The sequence below is a fragment of the Leguminivora glycinivorella genome, chromosome 15 (assembly GCF_023078275.1).
Source record: "Leguminivora glycinivorella isolate SPB_JAAS2020 chromosome 15, LegGlyc_1.1, whole genome shotgun sequence".
Taxonomy (NCBI): Eukaryota; Metazoa; Arthropoda; class Insecta; order Lepidoptera; family Tortricidae; genus Leguminivora; species Leguminivora glycinivorella.
The window spans coordinates 6573362-6597113 of record NC_062985.1 but is presented as its reverse complement, the minus strand read 5'-3'; the positions used below and the strand labels follow the sequence as shown (position 1 = coordinate 6597113).

Here is a 23752-nt window from a genome sequence, read left to right as displayed (position 1 = left end):
TCAAGGTCCTTTCATTTAAGTAAGTTGATTATTCTGTCTAGCTAGTCATTGATGTGATTCCGTGGAAAGTCTAAACAGCGTTGTATTAAAATTTACCGCGACCCGTGTGTGGGGGACACTGGACAGTGAGCGGGTTAAAATTAGAATAATAGGCCTCCCAAAGAGAATCCCTTCAACTAGTTATTCGAAACAAGTGCCTTTACGAGTAAGATTGTCGTCAATAAATATGATTTAATATTTCAGGCGAAAGGAGCAAGGTGTTTGGAGTATTTTTAAATCGTACAAGTGAATAAAGACTAATGTATAATTAAATATTAGGACATATAATAGCTAACGAGGTATTAGTTAAGAGTTCCTCACGTTTCATGAAATTCTGTATTTTTTTATATGTGTAGGACATATGGTTTATAAATAATAAATAAAAAACCTGCATAAAAATAGACAATGACGTTTGATTATGTTATGATTAAAATTAAGAATTTCATACAAATAGACAATAACGTGGGCAAATTATAGATACTAGGGTCAATAGGTCGTTATTACTAGCTGACTTGGACGTTGGACATGGATATTGTCAAGATAAAGATTTTTGTCCCATAAGAAAGTCCTTCGCGCCTTTTTCTTACTAACAAAACGAGTATCAAAACCCAATTCAAATTTTAACATTTGATTTGAGTTGAATTGGTTTTGACACGCCCTTGACGATACTCTTGCAAATCACGGCATAAAAAGGGACAATATGTATTATAGGGCTATATCTTGTACCTGGAGCCCAATTCAGATTCATTAATTGTGGTGGTGGTAGTGGGTATAGGTGTAGTGGGAATTTATTTATCACGTGGATGGGTGCATGAGGTGCATCAGCAGCCGAAGTGTCAATCGTTGACGCTGCGTGGTGAAAGGTAACTACGAGTAGATTAGTCGCGCCAATACGGAAGATAAGCTACGAAGCATACGCGATGTGAGGTTGGCTAGGTACCCTGAAGCGCTACGTCGTAATTAACTTCTGCCGGCCTAGCCGTATGGCAATCGTCGACGCCAGACGCCGACAGAAATGCAGTCTCGCTCTGTCGCTCCAATACGCAACAGCGATTGAGATAGATACATATACACCGTGTCCAATAAGTCCGAATACTCACATTTTACCTCAGTTCTAAAGATATAGGGATCACAGGCCATCAAATTCTTATTTAAACTAAAGAGTATATTCCTCTTAATAAAATACAAGCACAAAGTACATGAAATTTCCGAAGTGTCTAAGAAAAACAAAGAGGTAAAGTGCCAACAAAATACTTGCTCGGCACGCAGGTGACGAGTTATTTTTTATAAGGAGAATCTGTATGTGATAAAACAGACGCCACGTGTCCAAAATAAACTATTATGGGTACCGAGGATAGATAACGTTCCAAGCAACTAGAAAAATGTGCCTAGGTTCCAGAGCTCACCATCGGCCCAGGTGTGGGATGCAGTATGTAAGCGAGGTAAACTACTTTCAGTACTTACAGATAAAAGCGTTAAAATCAACGTTTTTTCTTTAAAACCAAGGTTTTGGAGAAAAAATGCCTTAAAGTTAAAAAGGATGCTTGGGAATGAGTATCATGTGTCCCAACAAGACGCACCTCCAGCACATTCGGCAAATGGTATTCTAGCGTAGTTTCAGACTAATTTGGCAGTTTTTTATCCGAAACATGAGTGGCCACCCAGGCCTCCAGGTTTAGGCGTATTAGACTATTTTGTATGGTCATACATGCTTTGAAGACTAAATTTTTATAAAATCATAAACCTAGATCATTTCAAAAAGGTTATCGAGAGTATTTGGGATGAAATGTGAAGAAAACGGTGCGTGCCGCGTGTGATCCGTTTGAGAAACGTTTGAGGCTGGCAAACAAGTTAATGCTGGAGTTATTCCAAAACATTTGTTGTGAATGTAGTAAATAAGAGTGCCATTCATAAAATATAATAATAATGTAGTAACTATTTGTTCATTTTGTTTTATTGGCTATTTGTGCTGTATTCAAACTTATTGGACACGGTGTAGGTATTATATTCTACGAAACAGATATTATCGCGAGCAGAGATTAATAATAAGTTATGTCGAGAGTGTTTGTGCATTTGGCTATGTACCCTGACGCTAAGAGGCGTAGCTTCTACTTGTAATGATACGCTACTAAAATCGGATGTAATAATTTTTGGATCAAATTTATATCTAAACAGTGAATAAACGGTCCGTGCGGTGGCGGTGCGCGCGGGCTCTGCAGAGAACTGGGCAGGCGGTTGAGCTGGGCGCGGGCAGTTTTCTCGCGCGAAAGATTGCAATCGCAATACAGCGCGGGAATGCTGCCTGCGTGATGGGTACCTTGCCACGTGGGCAAGGTTTATTATCTTAGGTTTTATTTTTAGGTAGTTTTAGTTTATTATTTTAAGTTTTATTTTTAGGTAGTTTTAGTTTATTTCTTTAAGTTTTATTTTGTAAGTAGGTTATGTTCATAAACGATTGTTTTTTTTAATTTAAATATGTATTGATGTGATATCATGATATAAAATTTACAATCTTTGTGAATAACTAATAAATATTAGAATGTGGGTGATAGGTAGTTTTGATTTTTTCGATATCATTTGCCTTTAGTTTGAGGAGTTTTTGACCAAACTATTAACGAATAGGTATTTGACAGGCAGCGCCGGCCCGTGCGCTCGATCAGGGTAGAGCGAGTTTGAGTTTCGGCGCTCCTTGGTAAGGTTTCACTACGTATAGGAAAATAAATCGCGAGCGCAGCGAGCGCGAAATTTTTTTCATAGTAATGCCGCAATTTGAAGATGGACGTAATACAGAATTTATGCATTTCATATTTCATCATACAGATACAGAGTACGAAAGGGACAAATGGTTGGACTTTCGTAGTCGCACCCTAGCATATAATTACGTGTGGCTGAACGTGGATATCATGTAAATACATAAAATAACTAACAAAATCCCCTTTCTTCCCGTGGGTGTCGTAGAAGGCGACTATGGGATATGGGTTAAATTGTGGCGTAGGCGAGAGGCTGGCAACCTGTCACTGCAATTTGACAGGTACTTAGTTCAATAAAACTTCAATTTAAAGCAGTCAAGTTCTATATTTCATCGTTTACTTAATTTATTTTGTACAAACTTCAACAATATATATAATAAATACTCAAGTAAACCTCTATCATTCAGCAAACTGAACTCACTTTTTTGTCATATATTTAAAGAAATAATACAATGATATTATAACTTATTGTCCTAAACTTAATTAAACACAACTTCTTTGTGCAAATATGCCTAATAGTAAAACGTTTGGTTTGACCAACACAAGAGATGTTAAAGACCGTTCGTCGTATATAACAAGAAGTGAACGAAACGGGTCAAAGGAACTGAAGAACCAATTGAACGAATGAGCGGGTCAGGCGGGCGCGGGGGCGGCGGGGGAAGCGCCGGCGCCGCGCCCCTCCCCCTCGGTACGTGCTCGTCAAGTACCGGTCATTGCAAAACATGTGAAAAACGGTAAGCATCTCTTTACAACACACTGACTCTTTAAACTGCAACACGTAGATTGTCTTGCCATTCAGTTTTCACATTTTATTAAAACGAATTGAAAACAACCGACACACAACTATTCGGTGACTTGTTCCATAATGAAAAGCGAAAACTTTCGTCGAGCACACGTTTACGTTTATTGCTTCAAGCTTATTTACGTAACGCAGCCTTATTCGCTGATTCCATACTTAGGTAGGTATTATGAAAAATATGTGTTGCGACGTGCGTTTTGGGATCTACCCGGCGATAAGCTCTCAATATTTACAGATTTGTAAAAAATTGACAACTTCCAAAGTTTAATTATAAATGAATTACGATAGTTCTTCACGGTATAGTGGCCCCGCAGACATCTGCGGCGGCGACACTGGCGAGCGACAGGTCGCTACAGAGGTGTCGTTTGAAAAACAATACATACTCAATATTATCTACCTTACTCGGTAAGGGACGTTCGATCTCTTAGGTATTATCAATAAATCTTATTTGCTAGTTAAGGTGACTCTTTCAGTTAGCCGAATCGGTGGGTAGTCTGGGTTAGCGTTCTGTTTCGTTAGTCGAAGATCGTGACAGCATTGAATGTAAATCGCGAGAGCAATACTCATGGAAGCAGTACCGGCCCGCTGGAGTCGTCGTGGAGAGGGCGCGGGCGCGCGGGCCGGGGGAAGCGGCCCGGGCGCCGCCGCCGCAGCTAATGTAATCCGGGGAAAGGAAATTACATTAACTAGGTACTACATGGAAAGTGCGCGTTACATAAAATGGCTCGATTCCTATGATGCGTACTGAATTAGGACGGAAGTGAATTCTGGTACCGATTTCACAGCTGATTTGTTAAGCTTACATAGATATAACTTGCAAAAATTTGTCTAAACTCTCTTCATCTCGAGGGAACCGACGGTGTGCCGACCTCGTATAGAAAGATACAACGCAACGTCATTTCGGTACAGTAAGAAGCTTATAAACTGGAACTATTAAAACTATTACGGACAAAATTGATATGAATCGGCGTAGCCATTGCTTCTCTTAAGCGTTTATTAGATACGATTACACTAACGTCCAAACGCAACGGACGAGTCGAAGACGTTACAATGATTGTAATGATACAAGGTAATTTCGTTTAAAGTCGTTAAGTTTAAAATATTGGTGTGCTACATCAATGTGCTCGCTGCGTGGCCGGCTCTGCGGGCGGCCCTCGGGCCCGCGCGTGTAGGCCCTGCCGGCCCGCGGCCGCCGCCGCCGCCGGCTGAAGCGGAACCGAATGAAGCCGCGCACTCGCGCCTCACTACTCTAGCACGAGTATACGGATATTGTTCGACACCATTTCGGGGAAAGAAAATGATATCTCACAATTTATTATCAAATCAACGATCTCCTTCGTCTTAATTAAAAGATCGTATCGATTTAGAATTTACAGGCAGACAGTGATATTCATCGAATACAAAAATAAGCTTATAGAATTTCCTCAATATTATCCGATACCTTACATTACGTTATCAGTGACAAAAAACATGCTCGCTACAACGATTCTCTTAAAAAAACGGGTTTCTCTCACATGGGCAGGTTTAACGCGACGATGTAAATAGATACGAATCGGTACAATAAAATATAATAATATATATTACACTCGCGCGAACGTCAGTCGCAAAACAAACAGTCTCAAAAGCTTCGGCCACGCGAATATAAAACACTCCACTTAACACTTCGAACGTCTCTAATCGCGTACGAATTAACGTCCCAAAATGAAACGGCGCGGACGCGCGGCGTGTGACGGCCGGGCGCGCGCGCGGCAGCCGCACCGCCGACTATGTACAGCGAACATCTAGCGTAAACAATAATCAAGTGCGCTTGGGCGGGCTCAACAGCTCGGGCAGCGGTGCAGGCAGCGGCGCGTCGTCGACCAGCGCGGGCAGCAGCGCGAGCGCCAGCGCGGGTCAGACGGGCGCGGGCGGCGGCGCCGGCTCCGGCGGCCTCGGCGCCGCGCCCGCGCCCGCCAGCACCACGCGCGCCGTGCCTGCGTCCAGCAGCACCGCCGTCCCCGAGCCCGCGTCCGCGTCCGCGTCCGCGCCCTCCGGCCCGCCCGCGCCGCGCCGGTGCCGCCGCCACGCGTGCTGGATCAGCCGCGCGCAGTACTCCTCGCGCTGCCGCCACAGCGTCGACGACACCGGCTCGTACCCGACCTCGTCGGGCCGCCCCGGCTCGATGTCGCCCGTCTCCTCGATCGGGTTCCCTTTCCGCGCGAAGAAGTCCTTGGTGAGCGCGTCGAGGATGTCGACGCAGAACATCATGTCCCCGCGGCATATCGGGATGTCCATCGATATGATCTTGTATTTGTTGGGTTTGTGGATCTGCAGCGGCGGCTCGAGCACGTCTAGGAACTCGGACAGCTGGTCGTAGCGAATGTATTGCGTACCGTCGGGGTCGAACCGCTGCCAGATCTCGTAGTACATGTCGTAGTCGTCGTCCGTCAGACCTTCTTGTACGTCCTCCGTCGCCTGCGTAAAGACATTCATTAAGTATTATTAAATAATCTTTCTTAACAAAAATTATTCTTAATCTACGTAGTTTTCATGTAAAACAATTTGTTCATTCCCGATGACAACAATACAAAGCTCACCTGAGAATAGTTCTCGAGAATGACGGCGATGTACATGTTGATGACGATGAGGAAAGATATAACGAGGTAGGACAGCAGGTAGGTGATGCCGATGGTGGCAGAGCCGCAGTTGCCTGGGTAGCCGCGCTCGTTGTCCGGCAGGTCGCACTCCTCCTCGTTGATGATGCCGTCTAACACGCCATCCCATCCGGCTGACGTCGACATCTGCGAATGGAATCTCGATTTGTTTGTGTTCTAAAATATACACCGGCGTATTTTGAAAACCGAACTACCTACGCGTCAATGAATTGATTGACAACGTTACGTATGCTTCGTCGTAGCACGTAGCAGTGCCAACCCTGCTACGCGCTACGAATGTAGCCGATAACATGGGGAAATGCGTATTTAACGAAAAGCGTGTGTGAGTTAAGAACGTGATATTAGGGTCTGTGTTAAAAATAACAGTAGTGAATAAGTTACTTACTTGGAAAAGCAGAATCATGCTCTGCACAAAAGTCTTGAAGTTATACACGTCGTCCAGGCCACCTTTGTCCTTGACGTGCATAAAGAATGACATCCCAAAGATGGCGAAGATGAACATGACCAGGAACAGTAGAAGGCAAATGTTGAACAGCGCCGGCAGTGACATGGCCAAGGCGAACAGTAGTGTTCGGATGCCCTTGGCGCCTTTTACCAGTCGAAGGACTCGACCTACTTTTGCTACTCTTACTACCCTTAGTAGGGTTGGTGATACAAAATATTTTTCTATAATATCGCTCAATACCAAACCTGTGGAAGAAAGGGAAAATCATTAGTTTGGTACAGAATAGTATTGTATTTTCTGTTTGAAGTCATTATTGAAGAATTTTAGAAACCAAAAGTAAGTAATAGTTATTTGTTATACACGGGAGCAAAGTTGTATTTTAACCGAGTGTGGAATTGCAACACGAACTAGCGAATGGATTCTAGGATTGAACGACGAGCTAGCGAATGGATTCTATGGTTGAACCACGAGCGAAGCGAGTGGTTCGAAAATAGAATCCTGAGCGAAGCGAGTAGTTCAAAAATAGAATCCTGAGCGTAGAGAGTGTTGCAATACACACGAGGTAAAATAACTTTGCATCCCGTGTGTAACACATAACTTTTCACCTCACTAAAGTGAGGAAACACGCAATAAAAAAAACAACTGAAACAAGGGCAAACAACTTTAAGCACAGGGAGAAAATTGTCCTGTCTGGGACATGCCTTAACAAGAAATTATATTTAAAAAAATGACACGTTCGGATTTCAAATATTCTTTGCACTCTTGTGGATAAAATGCGATTTTGCTATCTGTTTTTAAAGAATAAAAAAGTCCTTTCCGAGCTAGTGAGGTGAAAAAGAAGTACCTAAAGAAAAAAAAACTTTCTCTGACACTGGAAAAAATTAAATTAATTACTAAGCTTTAGAAAGACTTTCTCTAAAAATACTTCATCTAACTCATGAATATGAAATTGAAATGGGGAACTAACTAAAGAGGCGTTACTTAAATACCGACCTATTGGCTTCGTGCGAAGTGCATGGAGGGGGTAAGCAAAGCGATCGCAGCGCTTGCGGTGGTCAAAATCGACACTGATTGTGGTTGTCATCTATCAAAACTCATACAATATAATACAATGTGGTGTAATGTTTGATATGGGGTTTCAATGTTGTTTCGTTGTTAATTGTAAAAATAATGGCATAAATAGTCGTTGCACGTTCTATGCGTTTCTTAGAGCACACTGGAAATTGGATCAAAGAACTAAATGGATAGCTACGGTGAAAAGAAAACGTAAGTGACATGTCAAAACAAAACATGATAATGAATTATATTTAAGCTTTCTTTACCTAATATTGTTCAATACGCTGTTAGTATTTTTCCTAACGTAAAATATTATGCTTAAAGATTCAGGCCTAGCCTGGGAATAGGCCCGTGTCGGATATTTCTGCGGCCGCGGACATGACTAGGTACTTACGTTTAGATTTGTTTTATTTGGCATTAACGGGACGGAGGTTTAGCGAATACCATATCACTAGCTCGAAGAACTTGTACCATTACTCCTATGTTCTTCAAGATTCCTTATATGCCCTGCCAGCACCAATTTATTGACTCTTTCTGTAGTCTGGGGTTGGAAGTTTATACCGTGAGTAATGCTTTGGAAACTGATTTTTGGTATTATATCCTTGTCTTTATAATCTATCTACCTAAATTACACTTGAAATAGTAGCTCTTGTTATTCGATTTATTTAAAATTAACGAAAAATCGTTAAAATATAGTGTTTGTTTACATGTAATTTTTTGACATTTTCCACTTCAAATTCACATGGTAGTGGGCGTAATTGTCGTGCACGTAGCCAATTCTATTCTAAAGTAAAACAACATAGGTAATCTGTAGGTAAGCTGCCCAAGACCGGAGTCAATGGAGGAATATGATTCGAGCCCTACACCTCGGCGAAAGGGTAACAAAATTTAAATAATAACAAGAGAGGCAATATGTAAATTTACATGATCATACTTACTAAGAATAGAGAACATTACGACGACAAAATCGAACAGATTCCACGGTTCGACGAAATAATGGTAGCGTAAGGCGAATATTTTCAATAGGCACTCTGAACTGAATATCACTATGAATATCATGTTGAGATAGTCAAGCACGGTGCTGAAGGTCTCCGTCTGCTGGTAGTGGTCCAGCGTCATCGTCAGCATGTTGAAGCCGATGAACAACATGATGATCATATCGAACTTCTTGTCCGTGCATATCTCGAACACTATTGCTTGTGGCCGCCACTGGAAACACAAAAAAAAAATGTTGTCCATTGTTCAGTGGTGACATTCATAAGTTACAAAATCTTCATGTATTTAATAAAAATAAATAAATAAATAAATATTGGGGGACACCTTACACAGATCAACTTAGCCCCAAACTAAGCAAAGCTTGTACTATGGGTGCTAAGCGACGATATACATACTTAAATAGATAAATACATACTTATACACATAGAAAACATCCATGACTCAGGAACAAATATCTGTGCTCATCACACAAATAAATGCCCTTACCGGGATTCGAACCCAGGACCGCGGCTCAGCAGGCAGTGTCACTACCGACTGAGCCAGACCGGTCGTCAAAACCGTCGGTCGGCCGGTTTAGACTAACTCTTTCTAAAAGCTTAAAAATGATGGGTTGAAGTCGACCGATAACGGTCACGTAACGATGACATAAGTCTACCATGTCTCTTCTCCATTAACGTATAGGATTTTCCATGGTGTAACATTACTTTGTTCCATAGTACAGATGTGCAGAAAAGTATTGAGCTAATTCCTTGATATATTTCGACACCTAATTGAACTCAAGGGTCCTGAATCTTTCATAATTATACTTCGTTTCTTTTAAGATTAGAATTATCTGTCAAACGGGTAAACAAAGAAGCAGTGGTCGTAGACCTTCCTTCGATTTCGGCCGATACCACTGATTTCTTGGAACTTATGTATGTACGAGTACAGTCAAGTGTAAAAATATGGGTGCGTACAACTTATCAAAAATATGTCCCATAGTACTTTATGTCGGCGGAATAAGGTCACGGTACATATTTTTGAGCGGATAAAATCAATACGTATTTTTGCACTTGACTGTACATAGTATTATAAGTTATAAGTTCCAAGAAATCAGTGGTATCGGCCGAAATCGAAGAAGGAAGGTCTACGACCACTGCTTCTTTGTTTACCCGTTTGACAGATAATTCTAATCTTAAAAGAAACGAAGTATAAGAAATAGGTACTTCGTATTTAGGCGCAGAAAAAATACAGTCTAGCGTGAGTTTGTGTATGTACATAGTTATGTAAAAAAAACAGACGAACTGATAACCTCCTCCCTTGGGATTTGGAAGGCGGTTAAAAATACAGTTTGTGAGTAAAGATCACTATAAATATATAGCTTTCAGTCTCACCTTAGGTCTAGGAATGGCCTTTAATGGTTTCTTAGAGCCCATCTTCTTCATGGCGTTATAGTACTTCTTCTGGTCCTCAGTCATGAACATCTCCAGGCTGCCGCCAGCTTTCTTCTTCTGCTCGTTGAAGTTGTCGATGATAACTCCGATAAACAGGTTAAGGGTGAAGAATGAGCCGAATATTATGAAGAATACGAAGTACAGGTACATATATATGTTTGTTTCTCGTATTGGTTGACGGCCGACCTATAAACATTTCAAAATTGATTAAATAGCGGGTCATAAAAATCTGGAAATAAGGCCAAGAGTGGAACGTACTCCTTTCGCTAAAACGCCGAATGGTGATTCATAGATCTAGCTACATGTTGACCGCGGATCGTAAAATCGACTGAATCTTAAAAATCCTGTATAGGTAATGTTTTGAAGTTATCTAACATTAAAATCATAGGAAGGGTAGATAGAGGAGGTCACTTTAGACAATCGAATGCCACTGTCGAGAAATAGGAGCCCCACATAGTGGAACGCCTTTGATTCAATGAAAGAGACGGTAATTTTTGCATTTCACGATATGCCCAGCATATTTTATAATAATGTAATCCATTATGGTCGACATAGCTTGGAGTGAGTGATTTTTGTTTCCACGCGTGATCAGCTGATTAGTAACATTTAGAACTTAAGTACCTCTCTAGAATCAATAGCATCGTTCATGATCTGAATCCATCCTTTGAATGTAGCAACTTGGAACAGGCACAGGTAGGCTTTGCCCACGTGATCGAAGTTCATAGGTGAGTTTTCCCATGTATAATTTTCCAAGATGCACGCATTTTTATCCGGAATGATTTCGTGGCTCAACGTCGTGTGGTTCATATCGACGCACTGAAAAATCAAGAATTTTTAATGCTAAGCATAATAGTCTCGGAGGCATATAGTTATTTAATTATGTCAGTAGGTACTAGCTTTTGCCCGCGGCTTCGCTCGCGCTAAATTTGAAAATTGCGGAATACTCTATACAAACTTCCACCCTTCATATGTCACTTTCTATCCCTTCAACTAAGTATCTCCACTTCAAAAATCACGTTTTGCCGTGAAAGACGGACAAACAATCACACACACACACACACACTTTCCCATTTATAATATTAGTATGGATAGATAATTTAATAGTATAATAGCATACCTTGAAGTATTTCCCAGCGAATAGCTGAACACCCATGATGGCAAAGATTAGCCAAAAGATGAGACACACCAGCAGTACGTTGAAGATGGAGGGGATTGCCTGTACTAAAGCATTTACCACCACCTACACAACATATAAGCGATTAGGTGTCGTTGTAGCGTCACGAACTATATTATACGAAGTATATAGATATAAGTGTATGTAAGGTAGTTATGAAATGTATTATGAAGAAATTAGGTGAATGAATTGTGTTAAATGGTATGGGCAAGATTGTTTTTATAGATTATTTATACAAGTAGTAACTTTTACCTTTATTTTTATCTAAACTATAGAATAGAATATAGAATGATTGTATGAGTGGATTTGTTTCGTATGATTGTTAAAATATATTTGTTGGATGGTAGCTAAGTCATTTAGTGTGGGTATATAGCACAGAATAATGTGAAGAAGGAATATTATACAATACAAAACATAACATTTTATATTACATATTAACAAATATACAAAAGGTAAGTACACTACGTTTACATACAGTTCAATAAATGACACATAGCATGCTTTAACACAAATATAAAACTAATTGCACTCAACAGGAAAATATACAAGAAACTTACCGTTAGGTATAAATATAATTGAAATAATCCAGAATATGCGAAATATAGCTACCGCATGCCAATCGCCAAGAGAAAATACGATGTAGAATAAGATAAAAAGTCTAAAGTGCAAAGACTAAATTAACATTCCAAATAAGTAACTATTACTAGTAATAATCAGAAAAATCCAAGAGAAAAAGGAGACCAAAAGATGACAATGATAGTGTCTGCCGAAATGAACCAGCTTGGACCGATTTCCGACTGACTCAGAATATGACCAATGATACTAAGCCATTCAAGGGTGCCACCAACGACTTCAACATGATTCACTACAATTTGATCGATAATGAACTAACTACCGATGATATTGAAACGATTCGTGACTAAACTAAGTTATAAAACCAAGGAGACCAGATGTCAGATGTAGGATTACTAAGTTGGAGCGGAGATCGAGTGTTTGAGAATGTTGGTGAGACTGTCTTGCTACGCGCTCGCGTGGAGCGGATGCGGTTGCGGGTGTGGTGGCGGTGTGCGGTGGTGTGCGTGGGCGTGGGCGTGGGCGAAGCAGGGAGGTACGTACCCTCATGCCCTGCATGCGGCTCATGGCCCTGAGCGGACGCAGCGCGCGCAGCGTTCGCATCGTTTTGAACGCCTGAATGCCGCCGGCGCCACAAAGCGCCGCTACGAAGTTTATAAGCGAGACCTGATGGAATCAAGGGTAATAATCATTGGATAAATGAGGCATCACACATGATAACTTAACAGATATTTAGTATCTAGTATAGTAGTATTTTTCGAAGAACCTGGAACAGAAATGGCGTCAACCAATCACAATAAAACGTCCGTTCAACGCTCGGAATACATTTTAGATGAATAGGTTTGTAAAGAAGAAATGTAAACGACTCCTAATCGAATCAATAGCGACCACTTACATGGCATTGAAGACTGATAACAGAAGGTTTCAACCAGGTAGAAAAAACTATTCTAGATTCTAGATTATGCTTTATAAATATATACATACATATGATAAGTAATTTATAAGTTAACATAGTAGGTACAGAGTACTATAGATATATGTAAACAAACATCAATTGGTGTGCAAGTGTACACAAATTTTAGAGACCATTGTAGCTGCAGCATTGAACACATTGTTTTATAGAAATAATAAAAAATAAAATATACTTAATTTAAAAGTTTTTATATGCCATGCAATCGAAAATTAACTGAGAAGTTTGTCGGGGTGATCATGAGTCACCTGACCGGTGTATCGGTTAGGCACAGGTAGCCAACGTCAGGAGGCACGGGGAAGGGGAAAGATTTTAAGCAGTATCCACAGACAGACAAGATTACGACATCGAGAGCTTGAGGCAGCGAGAAGAGTCGACGCCTCCGCTGTGACACATCCAACAGTTAAAGCTACACGCTTTCATGCCGCGCTGCCCATTCGTGTGAACTGAATTTCAAACGGCTCTTCTATTTGATGTGTTCTTAGTAATGTAATAATATGTTTGGATAGTTCAATGAGCAGTGCGACGAAGACAGTCGGCGCGGGTAGTAGCGCGGCGCGTCGCTTACTCACGCGCATGCCCTCCCATCTGGACACGGCGCGCAGCGGGCGCAGCGCGCGGAGCGTGCGCATCGAGCGGAACGCGGGGATGTCGTCCGCCCCCGCCATCACCGCGCCGTGGTTAACGAGCGACAACTAACGTCACACACCAACGTTACTCTTTGTTCCACTACCCTTAACTAGACACTGTAATACCGTTTCCACTTGACGAGGTAAGGTGAGTCTCGAATTAATAAGGAGTGACATTTGGTTTACATAAAAAATATTGTTAAGTATGTGAGTATTACTCTTCGGAAATATTTACGTAGCTAAACCGTCTAGTGTACCAGACTAGAGCTGCGGTGGACGTCAGGTCATCGCGTTTGGTGGATATTTCTGCTAGATTTTTCAGTTAGCTATTATGTTAGAAAATGTTTAGTACCTAAATTAAATATTTTTGAAGCATTACGTTTTAGATTATGTATTTGGCCAAATCAGTATTCTCATACTGACGACGCGAGTGCAGTAGCGTAGAAAGCGATGTTTTAATACCTCTTTAGGTACAACACAAAAAATCCCGGTACAATCTGTTTACAAATACCTGCTCGTCTGGCAAGGCAGATCGCGTTGTCAGTATGCGAATCTTATTAATTGCAATGAAAATAAAACTATAAATAAGAGATGATTACCATGACGATGATAAAGTCGAGCCAACACCACGCGTTGGTGAAATACTTCTGGAACCCGAGGGCGAGCCACTTGATCAACATCTCAAGGAAGAAAATAACGGTGAAAATGCGGTCCATATAGTACAAAATGTCTTGCAGGATTGGTCGGTGAGGCAAATGTACATCTTCTAAAGCCTGGAATAAAATTTGAATTGATAACTCTTTATTCTGCTGCAGTGGAATCAAAATGGTAGTGGAAAGAATACGTACCAAAGCCAAACTACTGAGCAAGATCATAGTAATCACAGCCGTTTCAAAATAGGTGTTTTCTATCAGTCTAAAAGTCTTCAATCGAAGCATGCCCCAGCCTTGCCAGAATGGGGAATCGTCGTCTCCGGCGAGGAAGGGGAACTTCTGGTAGCAAGGTTCGGGGCAGCAGTCGGCGGGGGTATCGTCGATCACGTCTTCGTCGTTGGCGACGATATCGTGTTTCGGGATACCATCCATTTTGCCCTCTTCTTCTTCTTCTATTATTTCTGCAATAAATGAATTTAACATCAATTATTATGGCTTTATCAAGTTAAGCATTTACTGTCAGCCGTCTTTATTTATACAGTAATAGAGCATCAGATTTCAGTAAGCTCACCTTCTTCTAAACCTAATTCTTCCTTGCTAGCGTCCTTCTTCTCTTCTCCGTCTATCGTGTCCGCTGAACCTTTATGACTTTCATCTTTAAACGACCTATTTTTATGACTACCATATGATTTTTGGCTTATCGTATCGTCATCCTGAAAACAGAGTATAAAAAAAGTATTAAGTAGTTTCTGTATTTTATTTTTTTAAGTAACGTCTGCAATCGATGCCACTGGGCTTAGAATAAATTTAAAAGTGGAAAATGTCTGCCTTGGGTGAGACTTGAACTCACGGCCATTAGGGATTTCATTATTTTTATTTATCATTATTGTCATTATTTTTTTAGTAGATATACAAACATGCTCACCTGTATTGGATAGCCGAGATGATTGAGCTCACATTCTAACCGATTGTCTCTATGATTATCCGTTATTGCGTTTATATTGTTCATCAGTATCTTCCCTTTCTTGTACTTATTGTCACCTGAAAGTATACCATTGACTTCTTAGGGACACAAGGTTATCACTTTTCCTCCTACTGAGTTCGTCCCGAATCGTATGTGTTACCTGGTATAGTGAATTCCATGCCGTCTCCTATGGCGACCTCGACCTGGTCCTTGAGTTTCTTGTCCTTGTAGAGGACTGCGTCGTCGAGGTCGGTGCCCAGCTCGAGCTCGTTGTCGACGCGCTCTGAGGACACGCAGCGGCCGCACAGAGCCGCCTTTAAGCCTACGTGCCGAGTGTCCCGTGCCACGAGACACGACGCCGCATCCAAGCATAGAAATCAGACCAGGACGAACAGACTTAACATCATTTGCCAGAATTGTGTCAGATATAATTAATATTTGAATCGTTAAAACGTAAACAAAAGAGACAGGTTGACTTGTAAATCTTGTAACATTATTTCAATGACTCGATATAAAAATATAAAGCAGTATGGATATTATCAATTAAGTACTTTAACAATTTTATACATTTTATTGTTGTACAATAATGAAAACAATGATTTAATACAAAAAAACATAATTTAACCTTTATTTAAGAACATGCAAATCACAATCACACAAATAAAGCAGCACAACAACATAAAATACCAAATTTATAGTCAAAACCACACAAAGACAAAATAAAAAACTAAAAATAACCAACTCTTACAACATACACGACAACAACAACAGTGTATCGACAGGATCTAAGAGTGTTCGTCCACTGAAGGTGAGCGAAGCAAAGCAAACGTGGTTTGTTCTACAAATAGCTTTAATTTACATTTAAACTCATCTTTATCAATTACATTTTTAGAAGAGTTTAAAATAGCTACGTATACTTACTTTCACTTTATCATAGCTATATTATACAACGAAAATGTACAAGCGCCACTCATTGGTTTGCTTCGCTGGATATTGAGCACACATTTACTTTATTACACTCAATTACAGGTCCGCAATCTACACTTGGATGTAGGGGCACAGGCAACGCACAGTACAGGTTAGAGGTATCGAAGGGTACAACCATGCTTTATTTTACATAATCGACGTTGCTCACACGACACAAACCATGCTACGGGTGGCGATAGGCACGAAGTATGTAGGGAAATGAAGTGGGTAGAAATTGACAATATATGACATACATTATAGAATTTATAGAGTTTCTTAAAGTATGCGATATATTAAATGACATCTAAGTAACAATTTCAGTAGAAATAGAGCCTCCTGTTACTTTTTGGCCTTACAAGATCTGCCATTTATAGAACGATGAAATGATAGCGGCGCGGCGGCAGCATTCCATAGCCATTAGAGTTCTTGTTAACAGTATTATTTCGTTTGATAATTTTTATATTTATTTCAGTGAATAAAGGAGATTACAATCTAGTCTCGGTTAAAGGCACATCTAGCAAATACAGTACGAGTATAATTTATATTCAGTACCACAACGACAAGTTTACGACATGCTACGACAACTCGGCACACATCTTACCGGGGGCGTGTATAGCTATCTGATTGGTCAACTTATTCTTGAGGAGCTTCAGGAAGTCCGCTATACTCCGCTTTATCCAGTTGATGAACCTGGATATCCGGTTGATGGCTTCGGCGATTTTATTCGTTTCCTGGTCGGCAGTGGGCGTTGATAAACTTGAGGATCCAAAATTTGACAGTAACAGGGCCAAGAAGAGGTTAAGTACCTGAAATGTATTAGTGTTTAGCTTTATACTTTCAAATATCTATTGACTGCAGCGTCTAGGACACTTTCCTGCTTCAAAATCGACAGCTGACCGAAATGGCACTGTTCGCCTTTGTAAACAATAATTCACGATTGGCGTGATGTGATCACAAAACTTGTGAAGCTGTACATCGATATTTGCTTAAGCAGTAAAATCAAGTTTTTTTCGCCGTGTTTATCTTTATCTTTCTATAAACAATTGTCTTTTCTATAAAGACTTTGATGCTTTAAAGGCAAATGAAATAATTAATGATAATTTAAGATACCCACCACAAGGTTGCCAATGACGACAGTGGCCAAGAAAAAGGGAATACAGGAGACGTCACCGACGAGCATGCAGTCCCACATGCTCTCTATCCACTCTCCGCACAGTACGCGGAACACTATCATGAAGCTGTGCATGAAGTCCGTGAAGTTCCACCGCGGCAGGTCGCCGTCCGGGAACCGGTCCACGTAATCTGATAATGAACACACATATTAAACATACATCCCTCAAAAGAAAAAAAAATAGCTATTTGTAGTGACTAAAGCTGATATTCGTTATAATCTCATTTTAAGCATAGTTGGAGCTAAAATAGTATTCTGAAGCTGTTCAAATACTTACGCGGAAATACGAATACTTTTTATAGTCTAATAGATACAAAATACATGCAATAGGTACCCGACTGAAAGCTCACATGCATCAAGGCGCCTAGTCATAAATGTTAGGAAGTAACTTACTAAGTAGTCCGTTTCTACGCAAACATTCGAAAGGCCAAACAAGGGTAAAGTAAGAGTTGAAGTGAAGCTGGCGATGTTTCACAAGTGAGGCGCCTTTGCTAGGGGCTTTGGGGTCCATTTACTCGAGTGCCTGACTTACGGCCACAATCCGATCGGCGACAACAGAGCATAACGGTGTGACGCACAACAACACAATAGTCGCTAGTCAAAAATGGCGACGCGCCCGAGAAGTGGGGAAACTAATAGCCAGCTAGGTACTAGAACATCTACAGGTAGTGTAAAAACCTTTCTCAAGTCAAAATGTTTTTAATTTTTAAGATTTTATGAAACAAGCCAATCCTGTGAGAAAGTTTTCTTCACTAGAGCTGTAACAGGGTTAACGAGCTAAACGTCCAATTAAATTAAGTATGAAATGGCAATCAATGTATTTTAGTTTCTAAAAACTTTTGATAAATCGTTTTTGACTGTATGCGATAAGAATGATTATGCACCCTAAGTATACCAAAACATAGGTTAGATGTGGAGAAATTCATGTCTATTTATTCATTAATAATTTCTTTGGGTGCTTTGTTTTTACAGTTTATTCCACGGTAACGGTACAGTATTTATTTACTCAGGAAAATTATTCACTTTATATAAAATAAATTATGTAACAATTTTATTGTCACCGTTGTATTCTAAAATACATTGACTGCTTTGATAGAGGGCGCGCCGCCTTTCCACCAAGACACGTCCAATTAAACACCAATGAACATGCAACACTCCCACCAATCACTTACCCACATAATTTTTCCCGAAAAGTTGCATACCCATCACGGCAAATATGAAAATAATGATGCACAATACGAAGGTCAGGTTGCCCAAGGCACCCATCGTCCTACCCATTATAGAGATGAGTAAATTAAGTGTCGGCCATGACTTTGCCAATTTGAATACTCGAAGCTGCAAGTACAAATTGTGAAATGAGGCGTCACACAAGCTCGCTCTCGGCGCTTCACCTATGCTACTGCGTCCTAACCGCAGGTCCACACCCACGCGCATCGCCCATATCACAAGTGGGCATGCGAGTGGCTCTGGACCTGCCAAATGTATAGCGAATGTGTGCTTGAGTCACCTAACAAATGTGCATTGCTTTGTTTTTGTTTGAGTGGGATATATGTTTGTCTTTTTAACTGTGAGAGCTTTAACACCAATATCATATATTAACTGTTGTCACATCGGCTTTTAGCTTAAATAAATTCCGCCAAATAGTAACGACATAGATCCCATCCTCGACCTAATGCATCGAAATGCCCCGGAAGCGAAGCTGCAATCATCTAGATACTCGATGCGAAGCGGGTTATGTCATGAGTCAAGCGTGGCGACCTGCCGAGCCACATGCCGTGTCAGGCCGCAGCGCGGACCCGCTGCTCCTTATGAAATGTTCAACCAAGCCCGGTGTAAAATATTTAGAGGTGTTAAGCTGAATCAGTAATAAAGCTTAATTGTTAGAGATGCGGAATTGTCTTTCAAATTGAACCTGTGTAGTTCTTGCCAAACAACTGCATCCCCATCACGGCAAATATGAATATAATGATGCAAAGTACAAAGGTCAAGTTCCCTAAAGCTCCCACGGTCCTACCCATTATGGATATAATAAGGTTTAGGGCGGGCCAAGACTTGGCCAGCTTAAACACACGCAGCTGAAAATATTTTATAACATTTACATAAAGTATCAATATGTGTAACTGTATGTGTAATGTTCATACCGACAGGACAATACTGGCAGTGGCTTGTTTAGATTTTGGTGTCAATAGCATGTTCAGTGTATATACCAATATTCATAAAATGTGTAAATAAATATGTATACTATTTATCAATATAAATTCATCAGATTTCAATGTTAATAAATTTTAAAATTGTATCTAAGTGTATTAAATAACTGAATCTAGTAACTTACCAAACGAAACGAACGCAACACTGACAAACCCTGAACACCTTCGAGTCCCAACTCCAGTAATGATAAGGCCACGATGATGAAGTCAAATATATTCCAACCCTCTTGAAAGTAAAATTTTGGACTCATTGCTATTAATTTTAATGTTGCTTCTATGGCGAAAGTTGCGGTGAAAAACTGCAAGAATAAAAGTTTTATAAAACATCAATATCATAAAGTGTTCAAATCAATTAAAATATGTTAGTAAGTAGGTATACAAAATAATCCTATAAGTATAGACATGAAGGTTCTGCGTATTCCTATTTTGCAATAAACTAATTATGATACAAATATTGCAGTAGCTCGTAGCGCTACGCCGTAGCGTCTTGTAGCAAGTTCCTGCTACCAATAACTTATGCTTAGAGCCAAGAGTATTACTGTTTTAAGGGCCACTTGCACCAACGAAAATGGAGGGTTAAACCGAGGGTTAACCCACCATTTTATATTTGACAGATGACAGCCCACTAACCCTGAGTTAAGTGGGCCTAAATGTATCAAATTATTTATATTTCACATGTAAAAAAAATGGCCTCTATTTACGAGTAGGCTAACAAAGATTGAAAAGATTATACTTACATAATTACCGCTCTTCAATGCCTTTTCCATATCTTTATTCATGTCATGGTGATCTAGAGCCATGAACAGTGTGTTCACAACGATACACAACGTAATGAAGAGCTCCACGAACGGATCGAACACCAGCAACGCGACGTACTTCTGAAACTCCAGCCACAACCAGCAGCAGTCCCACACACAGAACAAGTCTATTCCCTTCCACAGGCACTCTAGCAGCCGGTCCTTCAACGTCGGCCCGTCCTCATCGTCTTCCGCTGTTTGGAAGTAGTACACTGTTGACACTGTCCGTTTACCAGCGAGTGTGAGTGTGTGTGTTGAGGAGAGAGAGAAAATTTTGTTAGTATTCGCTCATTATCTAAGCTAATCGAGGTGATGCCAATTCCAATCGGTAGCCGTTGCTGATTTAACAAAATTGGGTTCGGCATCGTGAAATTTTAAGAATTAAAATCAGTTTATAATTTTATTACCAATATCCATATTTTTTGTTACGTCGTAGGCTGTCATTTACATCTGTTGTTTCATCAAAAATGCTCAAGCCCGTGGCATTCAAAGAGGGTGGCTGGCGGATTGCTGGCAAAATGGACTTTCTGAATGCGATACCCTGATCCACTATAGTGCGACTGCAATCTCGTGCAAATCAAACCCAAACTGTTCTGGCGGTGACGATCATCTTTGTACCAAGATAAAAGCTTACCAAAGTTAACTACACAAAATGCAACTATGATGAAAATACTCCATTTGATAATTGTATTTCTGAAGGCCCAAAAAATATGAATATCGTGACTTTTCACAAGTTTTACAAGCAATACTCAGCTAAGAGTATAAAATATTGTTATTTTTTAACCTTAAGATAAATATCTAACATGTATCATGCATTAAACTATACTTTGCAAAACTCATATTGACTCCATGCTTCCAACAAAAATATGAACATGCTTGTGCGTGAGTAACGTATTGAAGACAGTTCGCTTAGTTATTTGAGGCTAGCCGTTTCAGAACATTTTGTATCTAAAAGCTTAAAAACTGACACAAAATGCATTGAATGTGTTAGTCTCAAATTGTATTGCTAGGCGACAGGCAACAATCGTAGCGTTAGAATTTCAAGGTTCATATGTGATTAATGTTCAGTGCCATGGTGAATTCGGAAAGCGGAATAAACACAATGCCAAAAGTATTATCATTTGTGTAATCAATCAGTTCAATAGTCTGTTTGTGATCGGTTTTTAGGCAATAGAGTATTTGCTGTATGAACTGAGCAACATACAGTGAATCGTGAGCACTGATTGAACACTTGTATGGTAAAACGCAGCGGAGAGGCGTGTCACTACTCTAAAGGCGCATCACACACCACGAATAAAGGAGTGCGTGAAAGTTGACACACGCATTATCAAGGTTAGTGTTACGGGTCCCACTTCACAGATGCCTCTGCCAGGTGCTGGTGCTCACACAACCATCGCGACAATAAATGACACCCTTATTGTCTTTACTGTTGCCAATTATGCTTTTCTTCAGTCGCATAATGAGCAAATACCATCGTGTATAAGTGTTGTGAGTGTTGAGTGTAAGCGTCATTGATATGTTAGGCGGATAACGCCGTGTATTTAAAATAAACTTATTTAAAAGTAGAAAACCTTACATAACATTTTATTGACACGGTGAAGTTAAGAAGCGAATTGAATTAAAACATGACATGACTTAGCACATTAAAAAAAGAACATCGACATTAAAATAAGATGTTGTAATGCACAAGACATACAGCACCGATATCGACTTGTAACAAGTATCGGTTACAAGAGTCAGTATTCTGAAAGTGGTCTTTACCGTTCTGATCGCTGGCTCTGCTTTGCCGCCCGGCTTGTTCGATTATTTCATTTAGTACCATTACATCTGAAACATACAAAATATACAGATTACAGGCACCTAAATAGATAAGTACAGGGTGGCCCAAAGTTACGTTAACAAAATTAAATAATAGTGAAATGTCGAAATAAACCAAAATATCGAAGTTACCGAAAATATTTTTGGGCCTATATATATATATTGTATATTTCTACATTCACCATGGATATTTCAACAGCATTCATGTCCATTTCGCAAGGTTTGTAATGTAGTCATTCGTCGCAGTCGCGGTCTGCGGGCGGTTAGACCAACATAACGCGCTATTGTCGTCCTCGAATTAATATTACAAAATGTCCACTAACAACAGTGAACAACTAAAAACAATACTCACGAGTGTACTTAAACCAATAGAGCTAAAATTAAATGAAATGTTTATAAAACTTGACAAGTTAAACAGTGATTTATGTGAATTAAAATCCGATATCTCAACGAAAAACCAAGATGGCCCATCTAAACCGGTAAACAAAGGTCAACCAAAAACTGTGCCTGCGCCGCTGACACCGTCGATTGCTTCGGATTCCGACGCGTCAACACCGACCAGCCGTCCTGCTTCCTCGCACGCACCAACCCGCGCGAAGCGGGCGACTGCCGTGCGAACAAAAGAGAAAATAGCTTCTCTGTCTAAACCAACGACACGGGCGAAGATAACCAGCCTGCCAGCGAAACACGACCCGCTGCGAACAGTACCCACCGCACCTATGGATAATGATACGAATAAAATTACGAGTGTAATTGACTGCAAAAATAACTTAAAATCATTAGAACCTACTATGCCAACTACCATTGTAGCAACTGATACGAAATCATCATTATCGCCTGAAACGATTGATAATGACTGGGAGACGGCTACTACCCGTAAAAATCGCCGAAAAAACCGCAAATCTACTTTGTTGATAAAAGGAACCGCAACGGATACGTCCTTGGAAGGAGTAATTGTCTATAGGTACCTACACGGATGTTATTTTAATAAGAACTCAACACCTGATAGTGTTATTAATCATTTAAAAACTATCCATAATGAAGCAGAATATACCGTGGAGCAAATACAGTCCAAACGTGACAGTTACAATTCTTTTAAAATCGGTATCCCATCAGCTGTTTTTGATAAATTTCTTGTGACATCGGTTTGGCCGATAAACACCAGCATCTCGGAATGGCAGCCGTTTCTCCGCCCCCGGGAGACCCGGTCTCCCTCAAACAACTACACGTCCAGCCAAAACCAACCCTAGCAAAAAACAGGTTAACTTACTACATTTGAACATTAATCGCCTTGCAAATAAAACCTATAAACTGGAAAGTGAGCTACAGTTACTTAAAAATATAGATATATTGTGCTTATCTGAACACTGGCTCGAATCAAATCAAATTACATCAGTAAACATACTCAACTACCAGCTACAAACCCACTACTGCCGGCCCTCACGAATAGGAGGAGGAGTTTGTATATATACAAGACCGGAGATCCTCACAATGGAGCGCAAGGAAGTAGCAGACTTGTCAGTTGAAATGCAATTCGAAGCGTGCGGAATTGAGTGCATCGACCTTGACCTCATTATAATATGTATATATAGACCACCGAGCGGTGATATAATGTTGTATTTGTCTAAATTGAACGAAATTTTGAATTTAAATTTAAT

The 23752-nt window shown here is 40.3% G+C and overlaps 1 protein-coding gene across 1 annotated transcript in view; it reads right to left on the bottom strand.

Annotated features, from left to right (window-relative positions):
- Positions 1-3094: 3094 nt before the first annotated feature.
- The window catches only part of LOC125234054 (sodium channel protein para-like), a 128454-nt gene continuing 107796 nt past the window's right edge, over positions 3095-23752 (bottom strand). The window contains 19 exon segments of the mRNA XM_048140232.1: positions 3095-6042; positions 6165-6368; positions 6628-6932; positions 8682-8952; positions 10113-10358; positions 10794-10988; positions 11290-11412; positions 13462-13584; positions 14118-14291; positions 14367-14632; positions 14743-14884; positions 15097-15212; positions 15296-15418; positions 16703-16907; positions 17216-17403; positions 19185-19347; positions 19605-19778; positions 20217-20470; positions 22038-22103. Of these exon segments, the coding sequence (XP_047996189.1) occupies positions 5482-6042; positions 6165-6368; positions 6628-6932; positions 8682-8952; positions 10113-10358; positions 10794-10988; positions 11290-11412; positions 13462-13584; positions 14118-14291; positions 14367-14632; positions 14743-14884; positions 15097-15212; positions 15296-15418; positions 16703-16907; positions 17216-17403; positions 19185-19347; positions 19605-19778; positions 20217-20470; positions 22038-22103 (3899 nt within the window). The 3' untranslated portion in view covers positions 3095-5481.